Raw genomic sequence first — 27486 nt, 5'->3', positions numbered from 1 at the left:
TGGGGTCCGGGTGCGACTGGGGGTCCGGGGGTCCAGGTTGACCGGGTGGGCCGGGGGGTCCAGGTGGACTGTGGGTCTGGGGGGTCCGGGTGGGCCGGGGGGTCCAAGTAGCCCGGACGATCCAGGGTCTTCTGTCTGGTCTCCTGAAAATATGGGCTCAAGAGTAAGCTAACACAGGTAACGCTTTGAAAGAGGAACCTGGTGCATAATTGACAACCTTGAAAATGACGGAAGCTATTCCCTTGGTAAGTGTCAACATAAGGTGTAAAGCTGAAAATAACTCTACTGTTGAGTGGACTTGGGCAAGTAATATTAGACTGCACATTTGCAATACGTAACATGAGATATCCAGATTTTGTGTCAAACTTCAATCGGAAAGATTGAAGTTTGACACATTCATATTCAAACTAATCTTCAATAGCATTAGGACATGCTACTTACGTTTTAGCTCTGTTATCTTGTCCTTCAGCTTATCCATCTCCTCAGAGAGAGTGGTGACTTTCACTGCATTAGGAAAGAACATTATACATATGATTGTAAGACTCTGCAATACAACTGCGAAATTTCCACAAAATATTGTGTACGTTATCTATAAACTAGTAAATCACTTACCAGCAAAATATGCCAAAAGTATGACGATGACCAGGATTATCACAGCGCCTGTCGGCAGCAACAGTTTCTTGAGAAGGCGGAAACATTTCGTCCTTATGTCGGCGTCAGCGTCATAGGCAAAGTCTAGCAAAAAGTGGAAACAAACATCACGAATTTATTATGCACCCCATAGTAAAGCCGACTTCAGTTTGGAAATGTGACAAAGTATATTCAGGGTGATTTTTTTCAAAACAATTTTCATAGTAACGTCCTAGCTATTCTGGACGAACCCCGGGTCATATCAAGTGGATACGATAACCAATCAATTACGATCCCGCCTTCAAGATGTATATATACAAAAATGGTATGATTCTATTAGTAACAACGTAAAACTTTCTGTTTATACCGCATTAAAGGAAAACTATGGACAAAAACAATACCTCTCAAGTATACACAATCTAGATATCCGAAAAGCGATCACAAAATTAAGAATTAGTTGTCATAAATTCAACATAGAAATAGGTCGATACAAGAAAATACCAAATGACCAAAGGTTCTGTCCATTTTGTCCAAACAAGATTGAAAATGAGCACCATATGGATTGTACACTCTACAATGATAAGCGCTTATTGCTGTTCACCTTTCTTACATTCTCAGGGGAGATAACCAATACAGTGTTCAAATAGGAAAATACATTAAAGAATGTTTCGATCTTAGAGAATACATGTTGAGAATAGTTAACCTTTATTGTTACATCATACTCTGTACTCTGTACGTAAGTTGACGTTATCCACACATGTATTAGCTTTGTTAAATCTTTAGTTAAGTTGTAGAAGACCATACAAAAGTCTCTGTACTTTTTTGTTGTGTCAATAAAGAATCCTATAATGCCGACGCCTTCTTATGCACATTTTCACTCAATATTAGAGATCGTAATCATGTCGTTTGTCCCCAGTCTCACTAAATACCTCGTTTGAATAATTTTGTGGCAGGTACGCTGACCTTTAAGTCGGCAAGATGACTGATATGAAAACAGATTGGCTCTACGAACACGTATCTTTCATCGCCTAGACCAATCACTACAGAACCAGAATAGTAAAATGGGGGGGGGGCTTACCTGCTCTTGAGACGTACAGGCTGTTGGGTATACGTGCAGCAATGTTTGCAACTGTCTGCAAGTTACTCTGTGCTTGCTGTACGGGGTTGTTGGCTGGGGAAAATGTTATGTACAGCGGTTGTAGCATGAACTCGAGTAATCTGTTACATGATCAGTAAGCCCAAAATCTTATGTTGACATTGAAATTTGCAAATAAATGTCAATTCAAATCTGTTGGATCTTGGAATATGATACCAAACAGCAGTTAAATCCCGTGGATAGTGATTTGCCCCGAGAGATCTGCTTGGAGATTACAATTGCATACTTACTAGTGAATGAGTGGACCAACCTTCATTGACGCATAATTCCTACTTGACGCAAAATGCACATTACACATGATCATACTATCTCTATCTATCGAAAAATCGGGAAAAATCTCTAAAGAGAAGCACAGTTTGGAACACCTCAGCATTCTTCCATTATCGTCTCGTTTTTGACAAAACAACAGAACAGACCGTCTACTCAAATGCGTTAACACTATAAACATTCCAACAAACCCCCGTTACCCTGTGCGGTGTTCCCGGTCTGTGGCTGCCGCTGGCGTCCCGGCATTGTGACACCTGTCAGGGATCCTACAACACGCCCTACAGCAAACTATAGGCTCCGTGGTCTAAACGTACCCGGGGACCAAACTGTTTGTAAGACCCTATCGTTATTTCACCAGATTGGTATCCAAAGATTAAAGCTGTGTTGGATATGCTACCAGTACTTTACACAGCAGACAGAAATTACATTAACATTTGATTCCTGATTGGTCGCCAAAGGTCGTTGCAGTAACGTAAACACGTGACAGTTGCATGATTTCATGGAGGTCTGAGATCTCCAGATCCGAATTCTTGTTTATTAGCGTGTCTATTTCCAACCGATACAAGAAACTTGCATGCAACCTATTTGAAGTATTTTAGCTTCGTTTTTACCTTTTGAAACTCAGTATCGGAGCTAATTTTTTTAGCTTCAAATTTATCTTTTGAAACTTAGTCTCGGAGCTAATTTTTTTACATATCAACTCAAAGATATTGTTTCAACTATTAGGTGAACAACATGCTCAAATTTTAATGTTCAATTAGTTTATTAAGCGGAAACATCAAGTGAAAACGTCAACAAGAATCAGGTAAATCTCATTGCTTTATAGGTCATATTCATTTTTTGCGGCAAATTTCACATTGTCACACAACAGACACACGTGTATCTAACACATATTGTCAGCATCACGTCATACATTCGGCTTGAAATACTGAGCTTGGTACAGCTACTGGCAGATCTAGAAACCCGAAAGCTTACACGCTGCTATAGTATCAAGCTTAATAAATAATACTTTTGAGATATAATTTAAGATCGGTGTAGAATACATACAAGCTCTTTTGTTTCTCTCGCATTGGTGCATTGATTCTTCAAAGATAGTCAAAGCAGTAAGTATATATAAATACGATCTTTGCCATGTGAAATGAGTGAAACTCACTTTTTCGCGTAATGTCACCGTTTCGCGTTAACGTTACACATCATTGTTTCGCGTGATGTCAAATGTTCGCGTCATAGTCTGCTGTAGCCAGTTATCGCGCTGTTTCGCGTCCTTCGTATTTTGCGTGAAAGAATAACACTTTCCTTTTGAGACATGCCTTTCCCTTTGTCAAAACTGAAATAATAAGACATGAACTGGCAAGTAAAGATGACATTCTACCGGGAGTTCAAGGCATTAGAACTCAGCAAAACGCAAAGACGGATGGAGCCCCATTTCACAGATGACCCCGCAGTCGAAGGGGAAGCGGTCGGACCGGGGCAGACCCAGCGTGCTCTCGCAGAACTTCATGATCTTGTCCCGGTCGAAGGTTTCGGGCGCGCTGAAGAGCAGGTACACCTTCTCCTTGGCGTGGAAAATACAGATCTGCTCCACGTGATGTGCCACGTGGTGTTCCAGTGAGGTGTGGTCGGCGGCGTGCAGGTCGATGTGGTAGACCAGGCCGGCCGAGGCGCTCCACCGCGAGCACAGGCTGACTCCGGCCGGCTCATTCCTGCCGATGGCGATGTATCTCAACCCGGCGGTCCTGAGCTGGAGGGAGTCGGTGCGGCACATGTTGTACGGGTGCATGGACACCTGGCCGTAGTCCTTGTGCAGCAGCTGGCGCAGGTCGTCGTCGCTGAGCCGGGCGGCGGTGTCCTGGGTGCACGGCTGCAGGGAGAAGATCTGACCCTTGAAGTGTTTCCGATCCACCGGCATTGGCATCCCCTCGGGCTTCGAGAAGAACAGGTAGTGCTGGGGAAAAAGGAAAAGGTTCATGATATTGTGGGTGAATCGTGAATCCGGACTATAGTATTATTGTCAGGGGTAACGATAGCAGAGAATGACAACAAGCACAAGTCTGAAAACTGCGACGCTTTATGTTTTTTTTTAAATATTTGAAACTGCATGTGAAATTCTGCCACTACACAAAGATGCAATATTACAAGCGATGTACTGCAGAATTACAGACTATGACTTACCACGTTATAGATTTTCTTCATTCTTTCTTTCGGGAATTTCTGAAAGATCGGGTTGGGGTTGTCCCAATTCGACAAGAGCATACGTTGTTTCAACGTCACGGTCGGGTGCCGATATTTCATATATCTGGAGAAAAAAATCGAATGTACGAATGTAAATTAACGTTGTCTATGAAATCATGAAATCCTTACAGCTTATAGCTACCAGTTATCTCTGCAGATTACCATTCCCCCTCACGATACATTGTGAACCGCCCCGTACCTGTGCCCAAGGTCGTAGCAATATAAACCAAGGATATCGATTACTTACTGGCACTAATGGTGTTGGCCTGTTGGGTATTGTCACTTGTAAGAATGAATTGTTTTCACAATGGGTGCGTTGTTCACGCACCAAACTAATGTTGACAGGACAGGTGTGTTTTTAAGGATCACCTGTCCAGGTGTTCATCCAGGTGCCACATGATGTTCCTCCCTCGGTAGTCCGGGTCTATCCGCAGGTGCTTGTTGATCATAGCTGTCTGGTCTCCTGCCATCACGGCTGTATACGCTCCCACCTGCAGGGTGTATGCCAGTCATAGTACGTTTATGTACATGTATTTAGGAGATACAGAACTCAGTGTGGGAATCGGACAATAGCTGTGGGAATCGGACTTAACGGGTCTGTCAAACGTTGATTATTAAGAGGGCCTTTGAATTTTGAAAATAACAAAAGCTGGTAATGTGTCTGAACGTTCGTCGTAGGGGCGTGTTATAGTATATTATAAACAGCCGATTAAAATGTTGGTGTATTTTTTCAAGTTTACAATTTATCTTCTGTTCTACTTCTGGCATATCGAATTATCATCATATAACTATCATATTATCATCATTATTACCATCCTTGTTAGTAAGTTCATTGTTCCCCTCCCCCCTAACAACACACAATGCCTCCAACGGTCTGTCCCTTTGTCCATGAAAATAGAACGTACGCACGTACCAGCTTCCCCTCATGTTCGGCCACGAACACTGCAGCATTCTTGTCCACCTGATACTCGTGGAAGAAGTACGGGAAGGGGTCCACTCCGTCGAACAGACCCCGAGACAGGTGCAGGATCTGCCCGAAATCCTCGACCGTGGCCAGGCGGTAGTTCAGCTGCTCGGCCGAAGGAATGCTCGGTTTGTCCGCGGCGGTACAGAACAGTCTGGGGGTCAAGTTCAAACCCCTGCGCCGGCAGAAATATCGCTGGCCGGCGGAGAGGACTCTAGATCGCAGCATGATGCGTGCAAGTCTACTTGACACGCTAGGAGGACACGGAATTTCGAGGCGTTTTTAAGTAGCGTCGCGTCTTCAATCTTACAAGACAGACATGTACATGTAAGCAAAGCTATTCAATCCAGACATACACCACCTTGACCTCTTACGCAGGCGCAATGGATACTTATATAGGGACGGTTCATTTCAGTCTGAGGAGGGGCTTGGTGATCATACATCTCTCACGGCAGATATTATAGTCTCCGTAGTATTACGACGTTTTGCATTCTTGTTCAAGATAGCTGTTTATGTGCAGGTTTATATAATTAGCTGGTTTACAGCATTTTCTAAGTATGACTATGTAGTCCATTCATATTACTGTCATTATGAACACATTGTACTACAAGTTCTATTACACTAGAAGAAACAAATACATATCAAATGTTTAAGAGTAATAGCACATCTTTATTGACAAGTTACATCTACCCATCGCGTGATCTGTCCTTTAAATATTTGATGTATCCAGACCATTTTACCATGAGAGTAGTACCTCAAGGACTTCATGCATTTCGCTGTTCCCTTTCTCCAAGTAGTATCATTTCTATGAAAACATAATATACCAAACATACAACTGTTTTTGACACGCTCATTCCATGTATATTGTACACGGTTTGTCCCTTACGCTAATAGCTTGAGGCTATTCCGATATCGTCACGTACGCCTTAAGATGACCTTAAGTTACCTTTCGGTAAGGCGATAGCTGCACGTGCACATGCTGCCCCCTAGCGGATGAACTCATAAAGCACGGCCATATATTTCTATGCACTGTTACGATGTGCTGCGTGTCACATTTTACTGCATACTGCCCTGCAGATACGTGGATCATGACCTCAACCTCTGACCCGGCTGAGATAATTACGTTCCCCAAAAACCATCCATCAACGATTCGTACCTGTCAGTACCTGTGGGTGTGTCACAGTCCCCGTGTTAGAGTTGGGGCATACGTTTAACGACAGGTTAAATGTCATCACGCACAGATAATCACTGCGACACACACCTGGTCAAATATATCAGATATTACTGGTGTTCCTGCTAGATGGCCTTTAATGTTACCTACAGTAGTCATAACCTAAAGCAAACGTTACAAAATTAAGGTAGCAAGTTCACTCACATGTTTTATAGGTTGCTTTACTAAAAAGTTAAAGAGAGTCGTTGCATGACAATCAATAAAACACATTTCCCAAGGGGAATTTCCCCAGGCGAAATACCGCTGTCAGACAGACAAACCCAAGTCTTTGTTCTGGGACATCTTTGGGGAGGGTGTGGTAACAAATCTGTGCATTGTTTATCAAAATGGCGACTACGAAACGTCTAGTTTTCGTGGCTGTGTGGCTGTCTCTGGTTCTTGTGGCAGATGCACAGTTTCCCCGCGCGTGCACGGACGCCGTGAGCTTCGCGAAGCGGGAGTGTTGTCCTATCCCCGCCGGGTTCACGGAGCCGTGCGGCGGTGCAGGCAGAGGGCGATGTGTCAACTTCACGGATCAGACGCCGACGGATCAGAAGGGTTGGCCCGACACCTACGACACGGACGATCGCCGGCGCTGGCCTAGCGTGTTCTTCACCCGCTTCTGTCGCTGTGAGGGAAACTTTGGCTGGGCAGACTGTGGCTTCTGCAAGTTTGGGTTTTACGGCTCGAACTGTACCGAGACAAAACTTCTGACGAGAAAGAACGTTCTGAACCTAACAGCAGAAGAGAAAAACAAGTTCGTCGCCTATGTCAACAACACCAAGTACGCGCAAATCCAATACGTGGTGGCCAGCCAGTCCTACGTGAACTCAAGCGTCATCCCCCAGTTTAGGAACGTCTCTGCCTATGATTATTTCGTCTACCTGCAACATTTCGTGGATCATCTCCCAGCTGCAGGGTCATCACATACCAGCGAGGTTGACTTTGCTCACCACAGCTCGGGGTTCGCTACGTTTAATCGCGCCATTGTGCTGGGGTTCGAGCGGGCGGTCCAATTTGTGAACGGGGACTTCGACTTCGCGCTGCCGTACTACGACTGGACCAAGACGCCACGCTGCAACAGTTCGAACGTCTGCAGCAATGACCTTCTCGGTGCGACCAAGGACGCGAGCGGGTTGCTGGACGACGTGTCCGTGTTTTCCCGCTGGGAAACCGTGTGCTACCGGAACGCCACGACCGAGGACAAACCCTGTGACGTGACCGTGAAAAGCGGCCCGATCGTCCGAAAGGCAGACGGTGATCTCCCGACAGAAGAGGATGTGAATTTTGCTCTGAGGTTCACCACTTTTGACCAATCCTGTTACGACACGGCGTCCGACTGTAGCTTCCGGAATCTTCTGGAGGGATTTGTGAACACAACAACAGGCATTTATGATCCAAACGGGTACGTGATGACTCAAGCAGTCACGTAGGCTAACGATTATAAAAGAATATGCATGTATCTAAATGTTGTGTATGACGAATTCGACAGGCCGATATGGAGTTTTAGACTAACGTTTTCAAGAACGAAGCAGATTTATAGAATTTCCTCATTAATTATGCAAATCACATCATGCTTTGCATAATTGACAACTGATTATGTCAAGCTACTTAGATATGAAAATCATGACAATCCATCAATCTTTTATCGAGTTATCCTTCAAAGATTTGTAAACAAGTGCCTCTGCATTTCCAGAGCAAGCTGCTAGGGAGCCCAAACTCACACCACTTACTTCCAGCCCCAAGAGCTACTAAAACTAGCTGAAACTACTCAAAAATCATGAACCTGACATTTGCAGAAAATTTGACCAGAAACTTTGAAGCTCCGCTGCAGTACCGTAGGTACCCGCTAGTAGTTTAGCAACCTTTGAAACGTGACCAATATTGATATACACATTCTATCATTCCTCAGGAACTACCTGAACGCACGGGTACACCAGAGCCTAGGCGGGACAGGAGGGACCATGACTCAGCAGTCGTACGCTGCCAACGATCCCATCTTCTTCCTGCACAGCTGCTTTTTAGACCTCATCTTCGAGAAATGGATGCGAAAACACAAGTGAGTGTCAGACGTTTAGTCTCTACATGTAGAGCGGTGTTTCAGGCATCGCATTATCGCATCATGTGTGTTTTTGTCTGTATCATACATAGCACCAGTGTCATGTCATGTCACCATGTTATCGTTTATTGTTTTTTTTTTAACTTTTAAGTTTAAGAAAGGGTAATGTGCAGATGATGATGATGATTATTTCTCCCAGTGTTGCTGTTGAGGATGCCCTGCCCGAGTCAGGCGCCGCACCAGGCCACAACCGCTATGAGAACATCGTGCCGTTCTTCCCGCCATTTCCCCACGCTGACGCGTACAAGAGGTCCACCGAGCTGGGATACGATTATGCTGACATCGACAGCATAGGTAGGTCTGGATATTTTGTTGAACAAATTTATCTAGCAACTAGAAAAGTAACATTTGCAAAGCAAATGCACAATGTTTACCTTCGCATATGGTCTGCTCTGTTAATTCTTACTCAAAGACATTTACATATATGGTGACAGGAGTCTAAATCCCTCCTACCATAAAATTGCAACATGATGTAACCCAACACCAGTTGCCATAGTGAGAGACGGTCATTGACCAGGTCAGAAACTGAGCAGAAACAACATGTTTTCCTTCGGTAAACATAGTAAAGTCGATTTATTGCCACGCACTATATCTAAATAAATGCTAATCTTCCATTGGATTTATATTGTGATGAAGCTACGTACAATTTTTAGATTTGAAATGCCAGCTTCAGTTTCAGCTTATTGGGATAAACTTAAGCCCCTTAAGGGGCTAATTGTCCAGGGCCCCTACACCAATTACACACAGCTAGTCTACAGAAACAGACATTTACGATCACATTTATCACTACTCTCCAAGCAGAGGTTGTTGGGAAAATTGTGACATTCTTTATCATGCGCCCGGTTTTTGTCCGCCTTCCTTGTATCACATGGTATTAAAAATAGTACCACCCTGTTAGTGAACTGTTTGACATGGGATACATATATGGTCTTTACTTCGGTTGGAGAGAATTCCAGAATTATAAGGTTCCATTTCAAGATAAAACTTTACCGTCCACAGGAACGAGTGGCAGGAACATTGGGCCCACTGACTGTCCCGTGACTCCACCTACCACCAAGCCCACCACAGTCCCCGAACCTGGGGGCATCACCGGAGGGGTCATAGCGGGCTTCTGTGTAGCGGCCGCACTCGGTATTGCAGCCCTAGGGCTGGTTGCCTTCTGTGCGTTATCTAACAAAAGTAAACCTGCCCCTTAGGGTAAGGAATTTAATGGCAAAGTTAGAACGTATTTTGTTTATCATTAAAGCACATGAAATAAAATACAAGACTGCGATGGCGGCGCTTATACTACAATATACTATGCTATATAATACTTATACTACATAAAACAACAAAGAAATGTTTTGTCTGTAGAAGGTATGTTTGCTAGTAGTACTGTCTGTAAAGCTAAGGCATAGAGGGGTTACTGAAAATGGAAATTACTACAACGGCGCAAAGTTCTACTACAAAGTTCTCTTGTGCTTTGCTTTTAAATACAGGGTTCCGAATTTGATATTATGATAAGCTAGTAACGCCGTCAGAATAAACTACGCTACAATGTTATTTGTCATATATATATATATAACGTTAGTATGCAAGAAATGTAACTTGTTCCTTTGTATAATACTAGTTTTACTACTATTACTATAATCATCTATTGAGTAAAGTACAAACGTGAATATACAGAACACTTGTTACATGTTCAAAAATAGACACTTTATTACTCGAAAATACCGGAGTGACTCACAATTAATTCAACGTCGCAAGTTTTAACAATGGTTTCTACCTACCAGGAAGCCGTTTTACCAAACATTGGGGGTATTTGGTGATCACGAAAAGAAATATGATAACTATAGTTAGCCACGTATACATCTGCGATCTGTGATAGTTCTGTGTTGTTCTTAGTTACATACAGGTTAGCACTGTCTGTTTAGGTTACTGGCCTGGGTGATCTGCATATGAACATGTCTGTTTTCAACAACTGAAAAGAGTCGGAAGCCTTATAATACTGTGCCTGTTACTGTACATTGATCTAATATCGATTCTATGCATTTTGATTTCAGCTTAGTGATGAAGCCACGAGCATCAAAGCATGTGATTTATCCATATTCTTGTTATGAAAGTAACACAAGCAAGGTCTATACACGTTATTGCTTTACATCACCAAGTTAGAACGAGTAATTTCTTTCTCGATATACTATAATACTAGCGGGAAAAAAAGTGGAACTCAACATGCATTGCCGACGTATACCATGTACGACTTTAATTACAGATTAGATTTGTAGGTAAATGCATAAAACACCTGTTTTATTTGAAGCTACGTAAGCTGTCACATCACCGGTTTTTATCATATACTTTTGCGATGCCTCATGCGATAGTCACTGGCACTGCAGGTAGCGCAAAGCAATGCCCAAATGGAGGGCGGTTTTAGAAACTAAAAGGACATTGCGAGATTTTATACCTCACTGTCTTCCGTCAGGGTAAGGCTATACCGATGGTTATATCAACATAACCACCACTTTTGTCAGTATTATTTGTACAATACAACAGCTGAACGGAATTTTTACAACCCAGCGTTAGGGCCTTCTATAGCCTCTGAACCATCATGAGGGTAACACCCTTCAAGTCACCATACACCTTGTAATCGTAACAAGCTTGTTTCCAAGTCATAGATGTGCTATGTTGGAAGGGTACTACTTATCCAGTCCAGTCCCCATTACCATGTTGGATAAACATTCGCTTCGCGGATATGTCATTCACTACACAAGTACATGTACTGTGCGTTAGCGCAGTCTAGCGACAACGTCTGAGACTGCAGTCAGTCATACCAGAGAAGCTTTGTACAGGTACATTGACGCCCTCTAGTACTAATCGTCAATTGTTTAAGAACGCACAAGTGCCTGGGAATCACAACGCGAATGTTTTCACCAACGGTATGAGGGCGAACAGCGCCAGACTAGCGCCAGCGGACACCGCCGTACTTCTGGGCCCGGTCGTCTCTGACAGACTCTCCTCCACCACGTCTTCATGTTCTGTAGGAATTGAAGAAAACAGATTTACAAGTTTCTTAACTGCAAGTTTTTGCGAGTCTCAGAGCATTTTCTTTTAAATGATCAATATTTTGCTTCATTTTCAAAACAGAAAGGGCTGTAGTCGTGAAGAAGGTTTACTTGATGATATATAAGAATGTGTCATTGTCGTTTACAGATCGATATTTGTTATTAATGATGTACGTCCTTACGGCAGTTTTCTCCGTGGAAACCGTTCATACACGTGCAGGTGCAGTCATTCACTGTGTCCAACACTCCGCCGTTGTGACAGATCTTCCCGCCACAGCAGGTGTTCCCGCTGTCTTCAGAGGCAAACGCTGCAGGAGAGAAATGTTTCAATGTGAGTGTACATCCCAAGGATGGCAAACGCACATTAGTGACAAGACATAAAGAAGGGTTCCGGTTTTGCCTTCAATTTTGCCTTGAATACGTATCCACAAATATCTACGTACCCACACATCCCCACTACCGCAGTACCCACACATCTCCACTTACCGCAGTACCCACACATCTCCACTTACCGCAGTACCCACACATCTCCACTTACCGCAGTACCCACACATCTCCACTTACCGCAGTACCCTCACATCTCTACTTACCGCAGTACCCACACATCCCCACTTACCGCAGTACCCACACATCTCCCTGCAGCCTGTCTGCAGCATGGCTAACCTCCCACAGGCGGCCTGCGGGTAACCCGGGTTCTCGTAGCAGCCTGCGTACGTGTTGTTACACAGATCTGGCCGGGGACACAGGGAACAGTTAGGACCTTCATACACTACCAGAGTAAAACATGGCGCACACGAGTTCACCGTCAATGTGGTCATCAATTCAATTCACTTAAGCCCTACATTTTACTACCAAAATGAGAACATATTCTCACAACTAAAACAGGTATACATGCGTAAAAAACAGACCATAAAGAGGCGTGTTGCTGAATCTGTATATACCACTGTGTTTCCTTTGTTGAAGATGTATGTTTCATATACTCTTCTATTTACATCTTTTCTGTATTTTCATATCCACACACGTAACCGTTCCCCTGACCTGCACAGTCCAGTCCGTCCCAGCCGTCCTTACAGCTGCAGGTACAGGTGTCCGTGTCCAGTTCCCCACAGTTCTGACACACCAGCGGACACTCTGCGACAGGGAACATGTATGTGTCAGTCTACAAGAACGGCTTCTACCGACTATATAGGATAACTTTATGGCACAGGGTACAAAGTACACGTATGGCATCTACTTGTACATATTAACTACATTTTCATAAGGCTAACCTAACTAATACAAGCCTGTGTGGCTAGTATGGGATAGGTGTGAACTTTTACAATCATTGGAGGTATTTCCAGCCTTCCAGGTAAGACCGAGGATTGTTCAATGTCACGGCCGTGGAATTGACCACATTAGTGGGACTTAGTCTAATACCTATAAGTATTACAGTCTTTAATATATATATCCCTATGTATGATCTCCCGACAAGATTGACAGAATTTGACAGAATTATGCTCGAGCCCCAGAGGAAATTTCACACTGCAGTCTAGTCTTGTTGACGTGATGTATCAAGGTCGTAAAAAAGGTCGACGTGAAGGTCTCATTAAAAATGTTTTCACATGAAAAGGTTGAACTTTATGCCTTTCCGTCAAGGACGGGGGAGAAGGCAGGTCGGATATAATGACACTCACGGGACCCATCAACTCTCCGAGACGGCGTGTTTCAAATTCAAAATAACCACTCTAACGAAATCCCTGGGTTCAGTCAGTTGTTGAAGCTGTTACGTTCAGATGAAAAGAAGGAGTCTAATGGAGGGTTGACACGCGGAGAGGCCAGAAGGTCAGGTATGTACGTAAGTCTGCTAACTCCTGGGTAATGGCATGGAAAATGACTGTCTTTCACACATATGTCGGTAAGCCTGGCTACAGATGTTATTTTGGTCAGTGCTGCTCCATGGTGTAACTAACACGTAACGTACTCATTTTTGCGAATCCACTAGTCTAAAAGCTGCATTTTCATCTCATCCTTCCAGTTGAAACGTGAAATTGTCGTCTTCGAAGTGCCTATGATGTGAAAAGCAGGCGTCTTCGCACGCAAATCCACAGGTTTACTCCGCACCCACACATGAAGTCCAACCCTATTGCAAAGTTTCTACTTCGGATTAAAACGTAATCACGTGATTGTCACGTGAACATGCAGTGACGGTTTTTTCCTACTTACAATGTGACCTCTCCCGACCGTTCTGCCCTAACTTCACAAAGTCATCTCTAACGACTTTATACGGACTATTAAGCTCTCGTATTCTCCAATGTTGTCAATAATCTTGTAATGTACTTACCACAATCTCCATCTTGGCAATCCACTGAAACAAAGAGAAGAAAGCGCAAATGGTAAAACTGTACCCATGTAATACGTCTTGTAAAGATACGGCCTCACCCACATGTTATTGCTTATCAAAACATGAAGTATCAAACCAAACCAACATTATATCATATACAATAAGAAGAAACGCGTCTAATGGTTTGTAATTGTGTCAGTTATTTTACATGGTTTTTCGAAATGATATATACGATGTTCAATATATGACTTACAAGAAACACGTACAGGAATACAAAGACCGTGTATGTTGAGTGCATCTTTGATTCTACCAGTGCTCTGGGGCAACTAAGACGCCGATGGCTCGGCTCTTCCTTATCTCTTCTCCATTATCGGATAAAGGCGGACGTTAAGGCTAAACTACCTCAGTAACTTAACATGCGGCCTCTTATCTGCCGACAGTGCATCATGTTCTGACGTCCGTCCGGTTAAATCAGCATTGATTGCCCCACTGCAATTTCTAATCTCTCTGCACGCGTCAGTGGCTAACAGTGGGGATACTTTGTCTCCGCTACTCCCGGACAGTCCTACATATCTGAAATCGAAGTCCATCCTGCCGGAAGACTGAATGTTCGGCACTTGACCCTGAAGTGACTAATATGTGTGGCAGACGCCGCGAGATGAGGCCAATAGGGGTGACGTGCCCCAGGAAATTGGCATAATTACTTGGCGAGATGAACCTCCACCTCGGATATTGTCTTGGACAACTCTCAACACCGTGCCGCGGCGAGCAGTACCGCCGCCCGGCACCAGTTCAATCATTGGGCGTTAAATTTGAGCGTGTTTATTTCAACTATCTATAGATCTAACTAGTGTTGAAAATAAATCTGTTTTGATGGCGATTGCATGGAGTGAATATAAAAATGACGAATAGAATAGTTACAAGGAGAGAAAGTAAGCAGAGAATTTATAACTTGTATATTTATTTTGACGTGATACAAATAAAGTTTCGTGTTCAGCAGATTCACATGATATAACTGTGGTGAAAACTTGTTGATCCGTCATCGCCCTCAGTGCCGTTTATACAGTTCTGACATTTGTGCAAATTGACCATTTGTCATTCTGAGACGAGAGGTACAATTAGAAGTGCCTCAAGATGAGTAGAAATGACACGGGCGTCCCAGGTATCGCTATCACCTGTAGACATCTCTTAATAACACTTCGCGTTACTCTCAACTGCCTGTCTGATTGGTACCGTCTAGGCAAAGTACTACCTGTGATTTCCCTCATGGTTCCGGTATGTTCTTCTATATCTCTAAACTGTTATACCTGTGGCACTGACATATTGGTAAGGGGGTGATTGGACGAGACGCTAGGATGTCACACAGGGGGAATCATCACTCCTAGATCTCTGAAAAAAACTACTTTGCACAACGCAGTTGTCGTCCCAAACCACTGGATATGGAGAAAAAAGTTTTCGCACAACTTGGTTAAAGGCGCGGTCACATTTCCCAACCCGGGGCCCGGCCGGGCAGTCGTTTGGAACGAAAATTATGATATAAGAGAGCAAAACACAACAAAAGTTTTAGAAAATTAACCATGAGCACTATTTTTGTGTACTCTTAATACAAATTGTCTATTTTTCGTTCACGCAAACAACCCGGTCGGGCCCCGGCTTGGAAATGTGACCATGCCCTAAGAGGGAAAGGTACGTTTCGTGACCTTTCGTGGCTGTGCATTTGAAACCACTTTGAAAACAACATAATGAAGGTAAAACACTTCCAGTAGAGACATTAGTGATAGACCACCCCCGAGGACGATCGATGTAAAGTTATGTCGGTTCGAAACAAGGCATTAGACGGCACTTAAGGGATGACTCCGTGTTTTCAGATTTGCTCCTGCAGATATGCTAAAACGGTCAGTAAATGGTGTAATACTTTCACAACGTGTAACTGACAAGCAGACGACATAAGTGGGGTCGTAACGACAGAGCGTTTGGCTCGGAACCAAGAGGTCCGGAGTTCGAATCCTGGCCGTTGCCACCGATCTTATGCCCTTGAGAAAGTCACTAATTTCCTCACTTCACTCAGGTGAAAATGAGTATGTATGTTGTCCGTTCATGCGTTTGTCTGCGTTGGTGGCATGAAAATAAATTTAAAAACTTGAGTGTACCGTCGCTATGTCTTGTAATAAATGTTAAGAAATAGGAAAAAAAGATGACATACATACCGCACAGTCCGTGGTCGCACCACCCGGCACCACTGGCGCACTTCGTACAGGCCGTCCCCACTTTGTACGGGGGGACTCCTTGGTGATTACCACTGTAGAAAATACACATATTTCATCACCAACATTTGCAGATAGATCTCTTTTATGATTAGCTGCAACGCGCGACCCGATTGACTCCAGATTGATTGCAGTGAGTCTCTCGCCTGGACCTCAAGCCAATTCGTTTGAGTAACAGTAAAAGCACTGCAAAGATTGATTTCCATAATCTTTCCCTCTAACTTACCACGTGCACCCTCACATGGAGGATTATCCTGAAATATGGTACCAGCACTATTTACAGGGATCAGTGGAAGCTAATCTCACAAAGTAATTACAAGCAGATTACATGCTAGTCGGTATAACGTGTTTGCATAATTCAAAGACCTCTGTGTGATTTAGGCCCCTGGTAGCTTTCCATCGATCCAGTTGTCGACAACGATGTTGTTAATGAATGACCGTTATGAGTATATCATACGTTATGACTGTATAATCAATATGTTTTCAATTGTGTCTGAAATTACTTTCATAACGACCTTGGCTTGTCATTGCACAGGACATGGGAATATGGGCAGAAGCCAGGCGTTGAGGTAGTCTGTAATAAAGCCGGCTACACAGCCATCCCCCCTTACAATATTTAACACGTGAGGTATCGATTGGTGAAAATACGGGGGAAAGTAATTATGGTAAGCTCGTAACTCTGAATAGATTTCCGTGAAACCATTCCCTTCTCGTGAATTGTAATTGTTACGGGAACCGACGAGTATGGGCGAAACAGTCAGTAGTCTGATCAAACCTACCGAAAACAACATTTATGCTGATCCACTGGTTTTCTCTGGTCTGATTTCGACAAATTGACATGTTTGTACTTTTCCTGTTTTGTCTATCTATCCAGTAAGTGAGGCGGTCACTTTGAGGCCACCGATAGCTTTTCTTACGATAGAGTGTGGTATGATTAGGGTCGACATGGTCTGGTGATCGATACATGTGATATTCATGGAGATATATGGGAAACGCCGGGAATTCTAAGATACTTGAGCTGTGATTGTCCTGTTCAAAACCTTGATCTTGCACTGTTTGTTTCCTTCTGTCATGTACTGTGTAGAGTAGATTGAATATCAGCTATTTATCTTTAGCCAATTGCAAATCGCTGTTTCCCTGTACTTCCTCTGGAATTCTGAACAAGTGCTGGCTTAGATAGAACCGTGTAGTCGCGCTAGCCTCCACACATTCTGAATAAGAAAGCAGCAAGATGAGACGGTACGGAGAGACTACAGCATCATATCACCATACTATACTGTGCCGCGTAATGTTGGTATTTCACACAGTTTGTGCATATTTCCTCCTCTAGCTTGGGCAGTAGATTACGCATGTCAACATTGCCGAAACATAAACAGCCCATGTCTTCTCATGTGAAATTCCATTTAAACTTTCTATGGTGAAACGCTGCTATTTCCGATCTATCGATCACACTTGTATTGGCGGGAACCACTTTTTTATTTGTCTTTCACCCGCGGTTCAAGGGGAATAACACGGATGAAGCCGTAAAATATATGAGTGTTAAATATGCATGGAGGAGAGCCTTTGATGTAGGATGAAGCAAAGATACAGCTGCGGTAGGGTCGCCGCATTTGTCACACTAAGTCAGAACAGATATGCCTAAAGAGGGGCTGAATAATGGGGGAGGAGAATAGAGGCGAAGGGTCGGAAGAACGGATAACCTTTGAAAGGCTGTATCAACCTGAGCACTTACATGAATTCAAATGCCGCGCATAAACACACCTCAGGGAATATTTGTTTAATGTGTTGGAATTTCCTTTCAAAGTGGGTCAATATCAAATAGCGGCAACGTTTTTAAGGCGTCTATCTACAGTCATGCTTTGAATTCAAAAGCTAGATTGTTGCTTTCGCCGACGTTTAAAATTTTTAGAAAGAGCGAAGGTATTAGTTCCTATGTTAAGGAAATGAGATGATACTGGCAGGAGTTACTCGAAAAGGTGATAGAAACTCTTCAACCGCCGGATGTGAAAGTTGTAAGAGGGATGGCAGGTTCAGAAACTTTGTAGCATATTGTTGAAAAGCGATGACCTATGAGCAATATGGCTTATTTTCTGCGGATCTAAGAGGCCAAAGTGCCCATGTGAGACCAGGTGTGAAATTCCGGCGCCGAGTTAGCCAGAAAAGGGTAGTCAATCCCCTCACACTTGAACTCTATGATTGTAGGCAGGCTTCGAGCAATTTCAAACATTTCTGCCTTTATTCTGCGGTTACACAGAGGTGGAATATGTTGACACACGCATTCAGGTTTGTAGATTGGTGAGTCTCCGAGGCCTCGCTCGCAAGAGATCAGGGGCAATCGAATACGCCGACATTTGAGTGGATCGTTTTCAGCGTCTTCAAACACCGAGCCTGCAATCGTCACCGTGGATGATTGTGTATTCACTGTGACCTTCGGTTGTGACCTCTCAGGGGAGGACCAAGTTTGCCCTCCAAATGTTCCTTCGACTCTACAAAGGCAACAAAACGATAGGTCGCTATATCTTTGCTTAGTGTTTTGATGCCGTGGATTTCTTACTAATCTGTAATGAAGATATCGTACTGAGCATACTTCCGTCTGACTTTTTAGGTGATGACCTTGGTGCTGAATTGACGATTGTTTAGATGTTAACAGTGCACCTAACGGAAGATATGCTTCCTACTCCTACCAAGTCATATATCACGTGGGGTCGTGTGGCGTAGCTGCAGCGTTCTCGACTCGGAACCAGAGGCCCCGGGTTCGAGTCCTGACATGCCACCGATCTTGTGTCCTTGGGAAAGGCACTTTACACGACTTTCCTCACTTCGCTCAGGTGTAAATGAGTATTGTACTGTCCCTGTGTTGGTGGCGGCATTAATATAAGTTGAAAAAACTTGAGTGTGCCGTCACCACGTCTTGTGATTGCATGTTTCGAAATATAAAAAAAAAATATATCACACGATCTCATCATTACAATGGCTGTGTATCAAAGGTTACTGAAGAGTTTCATGTTTATATGGTGACAAAAGACACTGGAAAAACAGACAAATGTAACACCGAATATAATAGACACTGTAACAGCAAGCCTGTCAGCGCACACAGATCCATCCAGTATTTTCTTTTGCCATGATCAGAGCTGTCTTTGCATAGGGATTGAATACACACAACCACTACTACTTACCATGTGGACAGCTCATGTCTTTTCTAGTGAATAAGTAAAGACGCCTCGGGGAAAAGACTAATATCCCCAAAGACGACAAGGACGTGTGCGTGATAGGAATTTGGATCTTGCCTTGGCTGTGGAAGATTGATTAGTCATGATAACTAAGCATCAACGAGGTCATTCAATGTGTACAGAACATGCGAAATCCATTTTTTCCGCAAATCCGAAATCCATTTTCTCACAATATGTCGCGGTCATGTATGTTTATTCATTAAAAATACTGTCATACAAAAATCCTCAAGTATCTTTGTCAAATCTATACTTGCATCTTTCAAAGCAGAGACAGAAAGAGGCCCCAGAATGTTGTTTTCTACACAAAGATAGCATTACACTGAATGTCAAAAAGAAGACGTATTGGGGGTCATGATCACCTTTGTTATGTGTACATTATGTTGTCCCATAAATATGAGAGACCTGCACGGCTTGTAAAATATTAAGAGTCACCGTAAAAACAAAGATCGATTCTCTTCAAATTATTCAATTCTCTTATGGTGGTACATTACATCTGAATTATGCCTGCCACAATGCAGTTCAGTCCTGACATAGAATTCTGCATGGCCCTGAGAGAAAGTGTATCTGTACGCAGATATTCTGTCACGCATTTATTTGTCGTCTGTACGTGTAGCTATGATTTATGACGCGTTCACGTCCCCTGACCCTGCCCTTTTGTCTTGGCTGTATGATAGATATGGTGTGTAGATGGAAGCTTGCAGGCAGACGGCAGACTACTCGTACGGTGGAAACGACCCTTTCTCTGGGATCATTTGATATGCGTCTCGAGTTAGAATGTCAAAATCACGCCGTCGATAAACATATATCGACAGAGTAAAAACGTCTCCTTTCCGTTTGAACTTCATCGTGGTTTTCACTCAAACACTTCGAAATAAATTCACTTTCAATAGTTATAAACAACCAACAATATTGCAGTCACAGTCCACACACACACAAAATCTTGTCTATCTAGACACACTTAGAGCACAGTCGGGACCTTGCTATTGTATTGTGCTCTGATGTTTGGTTGTCATGACTGTGGACACTTTTTCCCACCTGGGGGTACATGAGACAAGATACAACGTATCGTAATTGGAACCTTCTGCCCTAAAGTATGACAATAATGGCCACTTTCCTTAAATTTGATTCAGAATATCATAGTTACATCGTGTTTTAGAGACGACCAGCTGAGTCAGACAGGCGAGATGGTATCAGAGATTATCAAATTTGGTATAATGAAGACTATACAGTGATATAATAACGCATAGGCATGGCCATTATTCTTCTATTGCTGCAGCTTATTAGAGATGGGGCATTAAAAGTTGGCGTCCGTCAGGATGTTGATTTATGTACTTCAAGTCTGTGGCAGGACAGCACATCAAACAACGTGTCTGGTCTAACACCGTAAAAACTCAACCTTTCCGTGGTATTTGATTGGAAGTGTTCACGTGAGTCTGCCTAATTCTAGCCATCAATCAAGCTCGGCACACGCAGGTCTTTCAGAAGGAAAAAGAGAGAATCAAGCCCCTTGCAGCTGTCGAATGCCCAATAGGAGGTATTATAGACTATAGACTTCAACAAGTATCTTTTTGGCGCGGTGATGGACATATTTTACGGCATTGTCTTCAAGATGACAGCTATAGTTCTTACAATAGCGTAATACATCAAGGTATTATGCTACTTACATGAGCCGTCTCATAAAAGTATGTGGCTATTTATGTCTTTATATTGATACAGGGGACAGTGTGCATCCAGGAAAGCGTGGATAGGGAACCTAGCAGATATCTCAGAGAAACAGTCAGGTGTATTATAGGCTTATAGGGAGGGATTTAGAACGGGATTACATCGTGCGAGCGTCTCCGGGCCTGTCGGGTGTAGCGGAGTCCCCTCAGTCTGTTCTCCGGACCCGCTGATCGTATTCCTGAAGCCATGGACTACGTGTGACGTCTGTTTGGGAAGCTAAGGAAGGGATTTAGAGACTAGGGATTACTGCCTGCGTCACCCGGGGAATCTGAAGGATAGGCAAGTTTATAACATAAACCTCAGCATGTGTTATCTCCGTGGACTGACATGGTTAGGTCAGCAGGAGTCACCAACATCAAGCTAACTGAACACGCTGCAGAGATTATATCTAAACCACGGAGGAAAACATAAAAGCAGATTTTCAATTTTCTTCTCTAGGTGATTCTTAATATTTCATGTGTAAGTAAACCCTGATTTGTACGATACTGGGAGGGAACGAAATTTAATGACCGGGTCGTCCTTCGAATCCGGCTCTTTGTTCGAGATAATAATATTTCGAGTGTTTAATGTGTTTTGGGCTCTGGACATTGGGGACATCACAGGCCAATGCCGTCTTTCACGTCGCTTAGTATCAGCATCCGCACATGTTACTGTACTACAATGCAATGCAATGAAACAGGTATGGATCATAAAAGAAGAATGTCAGAAGAGTAACCATTTTGTTGTTCAACATTTCCTTCTGTTGCGAGGTGATCTATACAGAATGTAACGACCGAACAGAGAACAATGTTACACATTCTCAAAGCATTTCTTCACAAGGGGAAAACTGCTGTTGTGTCAATGACACATTAGTGTTGTCGGCGAAGCAACATGTTTGAAGATTAAATGAGAAGTTGCACTATGGTAATTTTGCTAAATTACTCTTCTGTCACCTGCTACGCAGTCTGACGGATGCCGGTGCCCGAGTCAGGATAAGTCACAAAGTCCCACTTCATCATCATCAGACAACTTTAACACCTTCACCATAACTGGGTGTAATGACGCAAATGTCTGGAAGTGAGAAACAGGACTCCCATTACTCCCCATAAAGCCCGTCATCCATCATTGTTTTACAGCGAACATACTGTAGGGACTACCGCAGGACTGGCTTAAAAGATGACGTGTGCTCCTAAGTACTTAAGTTGTAAGGTCTTAACTTTATTACCATTCACATGTTACATGTCATCATTCAATAGAGATGTGGAGAGTGAGAAAGAGAGAGAGAGAGAGACAGAGAGAGAGAAGAGAGGGGGGCTGCGTTTGCACTTTGAAAAAATCTGTACTTTGAAAGAATCTGTACTGACGTTATACGTAATGGCAGTATACAGCATTTTATACCTTTATTGCCGCTATGTGCTACTTCACAGAAATAAAAGAATGGTACAAAATAATTTTTCACAAGTTTGGAGGAGACCACTTGCCAGTAAATGCTGGATAACAGTAAGCGACTGTGGCTTATGGTCTTATTATTAACCAAAGATATATTCTGTTCTTTCTTTTGTAGTTAAGGATTCACTCTTTCATGTCTTCCCAAACCAACAGGCAATAGAAAGCGATGGCCTTTACCCACAGCGTGAAGCAAAGTCGATTCGATCGTTTCCTAGAGAAACCATTAAGGGAACTTGGGAAATAAAATCCACCACGGCAGTCGATAGTCCCCTGGGCACGACCTTCTGCACGGGGGAATTACAAGAACTCACAAGCTCGGGAAAACGATTTCCCATCGGCATATCTCCCCTCGCTAGACCGCTGAGAGAAGTATCCTTGAGGCATAGAGACGGTCTCGTAAAGTACGTTCGGTTAACCTCCAGCTAGGCATGACTTATCGCTGGGTCCTGAACCAGGATCAAAGTTATTGCGCTCAGCTTCAGCGGTTGGAAGACTGATAGAAATTGTCAGTTCAGTGGCCAGGAAAGCGCCGTAACTTGTCCTCCGGTAGGGAAAAGCGCATCCCTCAAGTCACCTGTTACCATCGTAATCTCTGCGACCATTCAAAAGTATCTGCCTCGCAACGCCATTTCGCAAATGGCTTAGGAGAGAGAGCAATAATTCCAGCGACCGGCTCACCAGAGCTTTGGCACCGAAGATGCTCATTGTAGATGCCGGGCGGCATAGGTCAGATAACCCGCTCAGTGCGCCCAGCGTGAGGCTGTATGCAGATGGTTGGCTCGGCGCCGTGAACCAAAAGGTTCAGGGTCAGTTACTTCTCCAAAGCCTGACGAACATATCAGAAAATGAATTTCAGATGACGAAGCTTAAAATCAATCAAGTGCAAATAGAACTCATATGCACTTACTTTTTTTATACTTTGAATACAGTAATATAAGGAAGAAAAGAAATATGCGCATAGCAAAAATCGGGTCCGTTACTAGTATGCCAACCAGAATCTATGTGAAACTAGTGGATTATTTATACACAAGTTTCACGTTCATTTGTCTTACTTCAAATTCCGTCAGACAGGCTTCACAAACTACTCTATATTGCCCCAAGTACTGTCAAAACATCATTTTCATAAAGAATTCGAAATCTAAACATCCCAATGCCTTGCGGTGTTCTCATAAAGAAGACAGAGTACAAATATATCCAATTCATTTCTGGTTTATATTAGTTCTCCAGGCGGGATTCTGACGGTAGTCGTTTTACTCTTCTTCTTCCTTGGAACCTGAGCAGATCTAGATGAGAAAGACGCATTTTTATATATAACATGTGGTACCGCGTACCGTAATGGGCACAAGATGTGCCCAAAATAGTTGTAGATGGCAGGCCGTATAGCTGAACAGCTAAGATTAATAGTTATGTCAGTTTCATTCCACATACGCATTGCTTAAGACATTGTTTCGCGTCCTTTGAGTGGAATTTATAATATTTGTCAAAAGAAGAGGAATGATAGCATGGATAGTTATGCATAATGGAACATAACAGGGAACAGACGAAATATTCCACTGACTCATAGCTGGGTGATCTATCTGAATAGACAACATTTTGTCAGCGGTTAGTGTGTTTATGCAATGTGGGGACCAAGCTGTACAATTGTTTCCTTATTGCCTTCCTATCATTTACTGAAACACCAGGTATAGCATTATGTTCATCGATGCAGAGAGAGCTATGCCCTAATAGATGATGCATAGAATAGATGGCTTTCGTAGGGACCTTTAGTCTGAATTGAGTTCAATCAATCTCGAGCGCACTCACATTTAGCTTTCCATATACTGTTGCATGTGGCGGCCACTGGGACATCGCCCATAATGTCACGCAGAAAATATTCATTATATCCTACTCCAGTGGCGCACCTGTGGCACACCCTCAAGTTTACTTTTCAGCCTTCTTATCTCTCCCGTGCATCTCCCATGAGTTCATTTGTACGTCTTTAATGTAAAGCCCTTTTCAGACAAAGTGGCGTCTTGATAAAACACCATCCATTCCCGACACGGGACACCCTCTCATTCCTCACACAGACGGCGCCGCCAATATGATAAAGTCTAGCGGGTACAAAGATAATTTCAATTTTCACCATTGGTGTCAGAATGATGCAATGGAGCATTGTCGTCTCGTTATAAACCTCCCAATGGTACTCATTATCTTCCACTGTAATTGGTTCTCTTGTCCCTGTTCTATAGCATGTATGAGGCTATCGCTGACATGGCGCTATGCGATAGTTTGTTAACTCCTGGCGGGGAGCAGGAAGAATTTATGATAGGGCAACCTGGATGTAAAGCACGCTAACATGGGAAGATAAAGTCGAAAGGGAGTATTTAAGTTGGAAAACTTTTTTGTCAGCTGATTCAATATGAAATTAATGATCTCCTTCGGGGTTTGTCGCCTTTCTTAGCCCCACGTAGGAGTTGATCTAGCAATATTTTATTGCGTGTAAAATATCGGCTTACATGAAAGATCCCTGAATAGTTTCATCAGGTTGGTAAGTCAGAGACTCTTTTCACACAAGCAAGTCTTTTATTCAGCCGACGTTTCGGCGATGACCGTCTGTCACCTTCCTCAGGGCAATTCTGACTGGTTCACATTGCACTGCAGCAAAGAGTCTTTACTCAACTACATGAAAGATGCGTTCTTGGATACGCGGAGACTATCCAGAACCACGCCTGATCCTTACCCCATTCAGGCAGAGAGCTAGATAGGCCAGATTCTGGATACGATAAGCTTCTCCATTTTCGGGCATTCACCCCATGAATGCGAACTGTTTCATTAGCCTACACCGAATCTTTGAAATAATGAGCTCCCAAGCCGTTTGCCTTGTCTCTTGAGCATGCCACATAACGAACACATTTTCATTGGTAGAACTGAGATATTTTTGGGAACAATTAATTGTCATCCATAATAAGCTGGCATGGGAATAAAATCCTGATCCCTCTTTTTTTGTGAGCGATTTTTTGTGGTAAATTTAGAACAAAATGGACCGCACCTGAAATGGATCGAATTTAGCGTCTTTGTACTTGCTTTACCTTACCAACCCGACCGAAGGGCCCTAAAATTCCCCAAACTTGACAGGCTATAGCTACAAGCCCACTGATGTACCATAAAGTGAGTGGGCGATCGTGCTTTATGGGTACCATAGGTATCTATATATCCGTTTGAAATTTATCATAAGAAGACTACCGGATATCAAGTTTTGTGTCACCTCCATGGTCACACTTTGCGTCTGGGAATGTACCAATCCTAACTGTCTATCACAATTATCGGTTCAACCGATGATAAGATAGCAATTAGCAGTTCGACCAATCAGAGTGACAACAGTTGGTCAGATATGTTTTAACCGGGGTAGGTAAGACTATAGGATTGGTATGAAGATATAATAGTACTGTCGTTCAGATTGGTGACCATGAGATCCCAGAATTTAATCTACGGCAAAGAAAGTAGCCGTTATTGTCCGAAAGTTCACAATCAGATCCTGTCATTTCCAAATTCAATCAGACTCAAAGCCAGAGCAAACTCCTGGAACAATTCGATCAAGAGATGGGATCTAGGGGATCAGCTGGATGTGAAATTGAGAATATCTAACGAAAGTGCAACATTCTATTAGTGGAAACGTGCACAGGTAGAGAGAAAAATCGAAATTAAAATCCAATTTCACAGCAGCACGGTCTGTGAGGAATTGGATCAGAGAGAACAACACGGTGTGGTAAGGCTTATCGAACCATATAAAGCTCAGCCACTCACAGTTGGCATCTCTGAATAATCACCCAATTCTCCAAGAACATTGAAGAGTATTGAACGAGCTGGGGGGCATTGACTCAAGAGAAAAATCAAGAAGCAGTTCCGTCTACGTCTAACGTGTTCCCTACAAAGTTCCGGTCGACTGTGAAGACCGATAATGTTTTTTTTCTCTTCTCGGGATCCAGTGCGATTTCAGGGCAGAAAAACTGAAAATATTCTGAATAAGACAATCTTTGTGATATTGACACATACTGCTTCACATTAGTACATTTGAGTCAGTATTTCATACTTTGTGGGCTTTTAAAACTGCAGAAACTGGATGCCTTTAAGCTTAGCTGCCACTGAGCTTTGAAAACAGTGATGGAACAAAAGCAAAGAAAAACTCTTCAAAGAAACATGACTGACTTTGCATCTACTTGAAATAACCACGGCGTTACAAAATACATTGCCATGTATGCATGCGAGACAGCACTCGACTGAATAGCACTTTATATAACGTTAACAGTCACATCATTGATATGTTTTAAAGGTGACGCAATTACGGTATAAACAAGTGATCTTTTTCATGGATTAGTTTCTACTACCAGAATCGCTATCCCTGCTGACTACAGGTAATGGTTTTGTGACTCACATGGGTCCATAGTTGCAGACGATGATGGTGAAACCGTCACATTCCATCACGCCACAGCCAACCCGGTTGGTCTCAGCCCACACAACCTACAGAGGGAGGAAGAAAAGACTTTTTTAATCATCTATATTATAATGTACATATACAAGATGAAAGGTGATTGGGCATAGCCTAAAACAACCCTTGCAATGCTGTACATTTACCTGTTATTGTCGGTTTCTACCGAGCAACAAGAGGTGAATCGGTGGTCCTTACTCTACAGGTACGTTCTAAGGGCTGGGGTGAACTTTGTAAAGTTTCGCGCCGTGCTTTCTGACGTCATAATAATTAACATATGCATCCCGGCGACCAGGTGTTGGCGGGTAAATTGATTACGTCATGTCACTGTAATCCAACATGGCGGATGTGAAAAACCTCTATAGTTTCAAAAGTCGGACCCGGCAAAAGTCGTCAAACACCGAGCGCTGCCAAGATTTCCCGCTTTTCTCCGCACAGAAA

The 27486-nt window shown here is 43.2% G+C and overlaps 3 protein-coding genes across 3 annotated transcripts in view; 1 reads left to right on the top strand and 2 right to left on the bottom strand.

Annotated features, from left to right (window-relative positions):
* Window positions 1–2854: 2854 nt before the first annotated feature.
* Window positions 2855–5658, bottom strand: LOC109473996. The gene is made up of 4 exons (XM_019774191.1): window positions 5199–5658; window positions 4655–4776; window positions 4226–4349; window positions 2855–3998 (listed from the first exon to the last, which is right to left on the bottom strand). Exons 1-4 carry the CDS (start codon window positions 5475–5477, stop codon window positions 3441–3443), a joined length of 1083 nt encoding a protein of 360 aa, XP_019629750.1. The 5' UTR covers window positions 5478–5658; the 3' UTR covers window positions 2855–3440.
* A 1007-nt stretch (window positions 5659–6665) lies between these two features.
* Window positions 6666–9931, top strand: LOC109473472 (tyrosinase-like). The gene is made up of 4 exons (XM_019773333.1): window positions 6666–7864; window positions 8372–8518; window positions 8718–8872; window positions 9578–9931. Exons 1-4 carry the CDS (start codon window positions 6807–6809, stop codon window positions 9772–9774), a joined length of 1557 nt encoding a protein of 518 aa, XP_019628892.1. The 5' UTR covers window positions 6666–6806; the 3' UTR covers window positions 9775–9931.
* Window positions 9932–10571: 640 nt separating this feature from the next.
* The window catches only part of LOC109473447 (cysteine-rich venom protein-like), a 41532-nt gene continuing 24617 nt past the window's right edge, over window positions 10572–27486 (bottom strand). The window contains exons 3-9 of the mRNA XM_019773308.1: window positions 26992–27077; window positions 16144–16235; window positions 13937–13960; window positions 12655–12747; window positions 12233–12346; window positions 11799–11924; window positions 10572–11589 (exon numbers count right to left, since the gene is read on the bottom strand). Of these exons, the coding sequence (XP_019628867.1) occupies window positions 11465–11589; window positions 11799–11924; window positions 12233–12346; window positions 12655–12747; window positions 13937–13960; window positions 16144–16235; window positions 26992–27077 (660 nt within the window). The 3' untranslated portion in view covers window positions 10572–11464. The remainder of the gene's footprint in view (window positions 11590–11798; window positions 11925–12232; window positions 12347–12654; window positions 12748–13936; window positions 13961–16143; window positions 16236–26991; window positions 27078–27486) is intronic.

The sequence above is a fragment of the Branchiostoma belcheri genome, unplaced genomic scaffold (assembly GCF_001625305.1).
Source record: "Branchiostoma belcheri isolate BF01 breed outbred unplaced genomic scaffold, Haploidv18h27 scaffold3, whole genome shotgun sequence".
NCBI classification, from domain to species: domain Eukaryota; kingdom Metazoa; phylum Chordata; class Leptocardii; order Amphioxiformes; family Branchiostomatidae; genus Branchiostoma; species Branchiostoma belcheri.
This window is presented reverse-complemented; position numbering and strand designations above follow the sequence as displayed.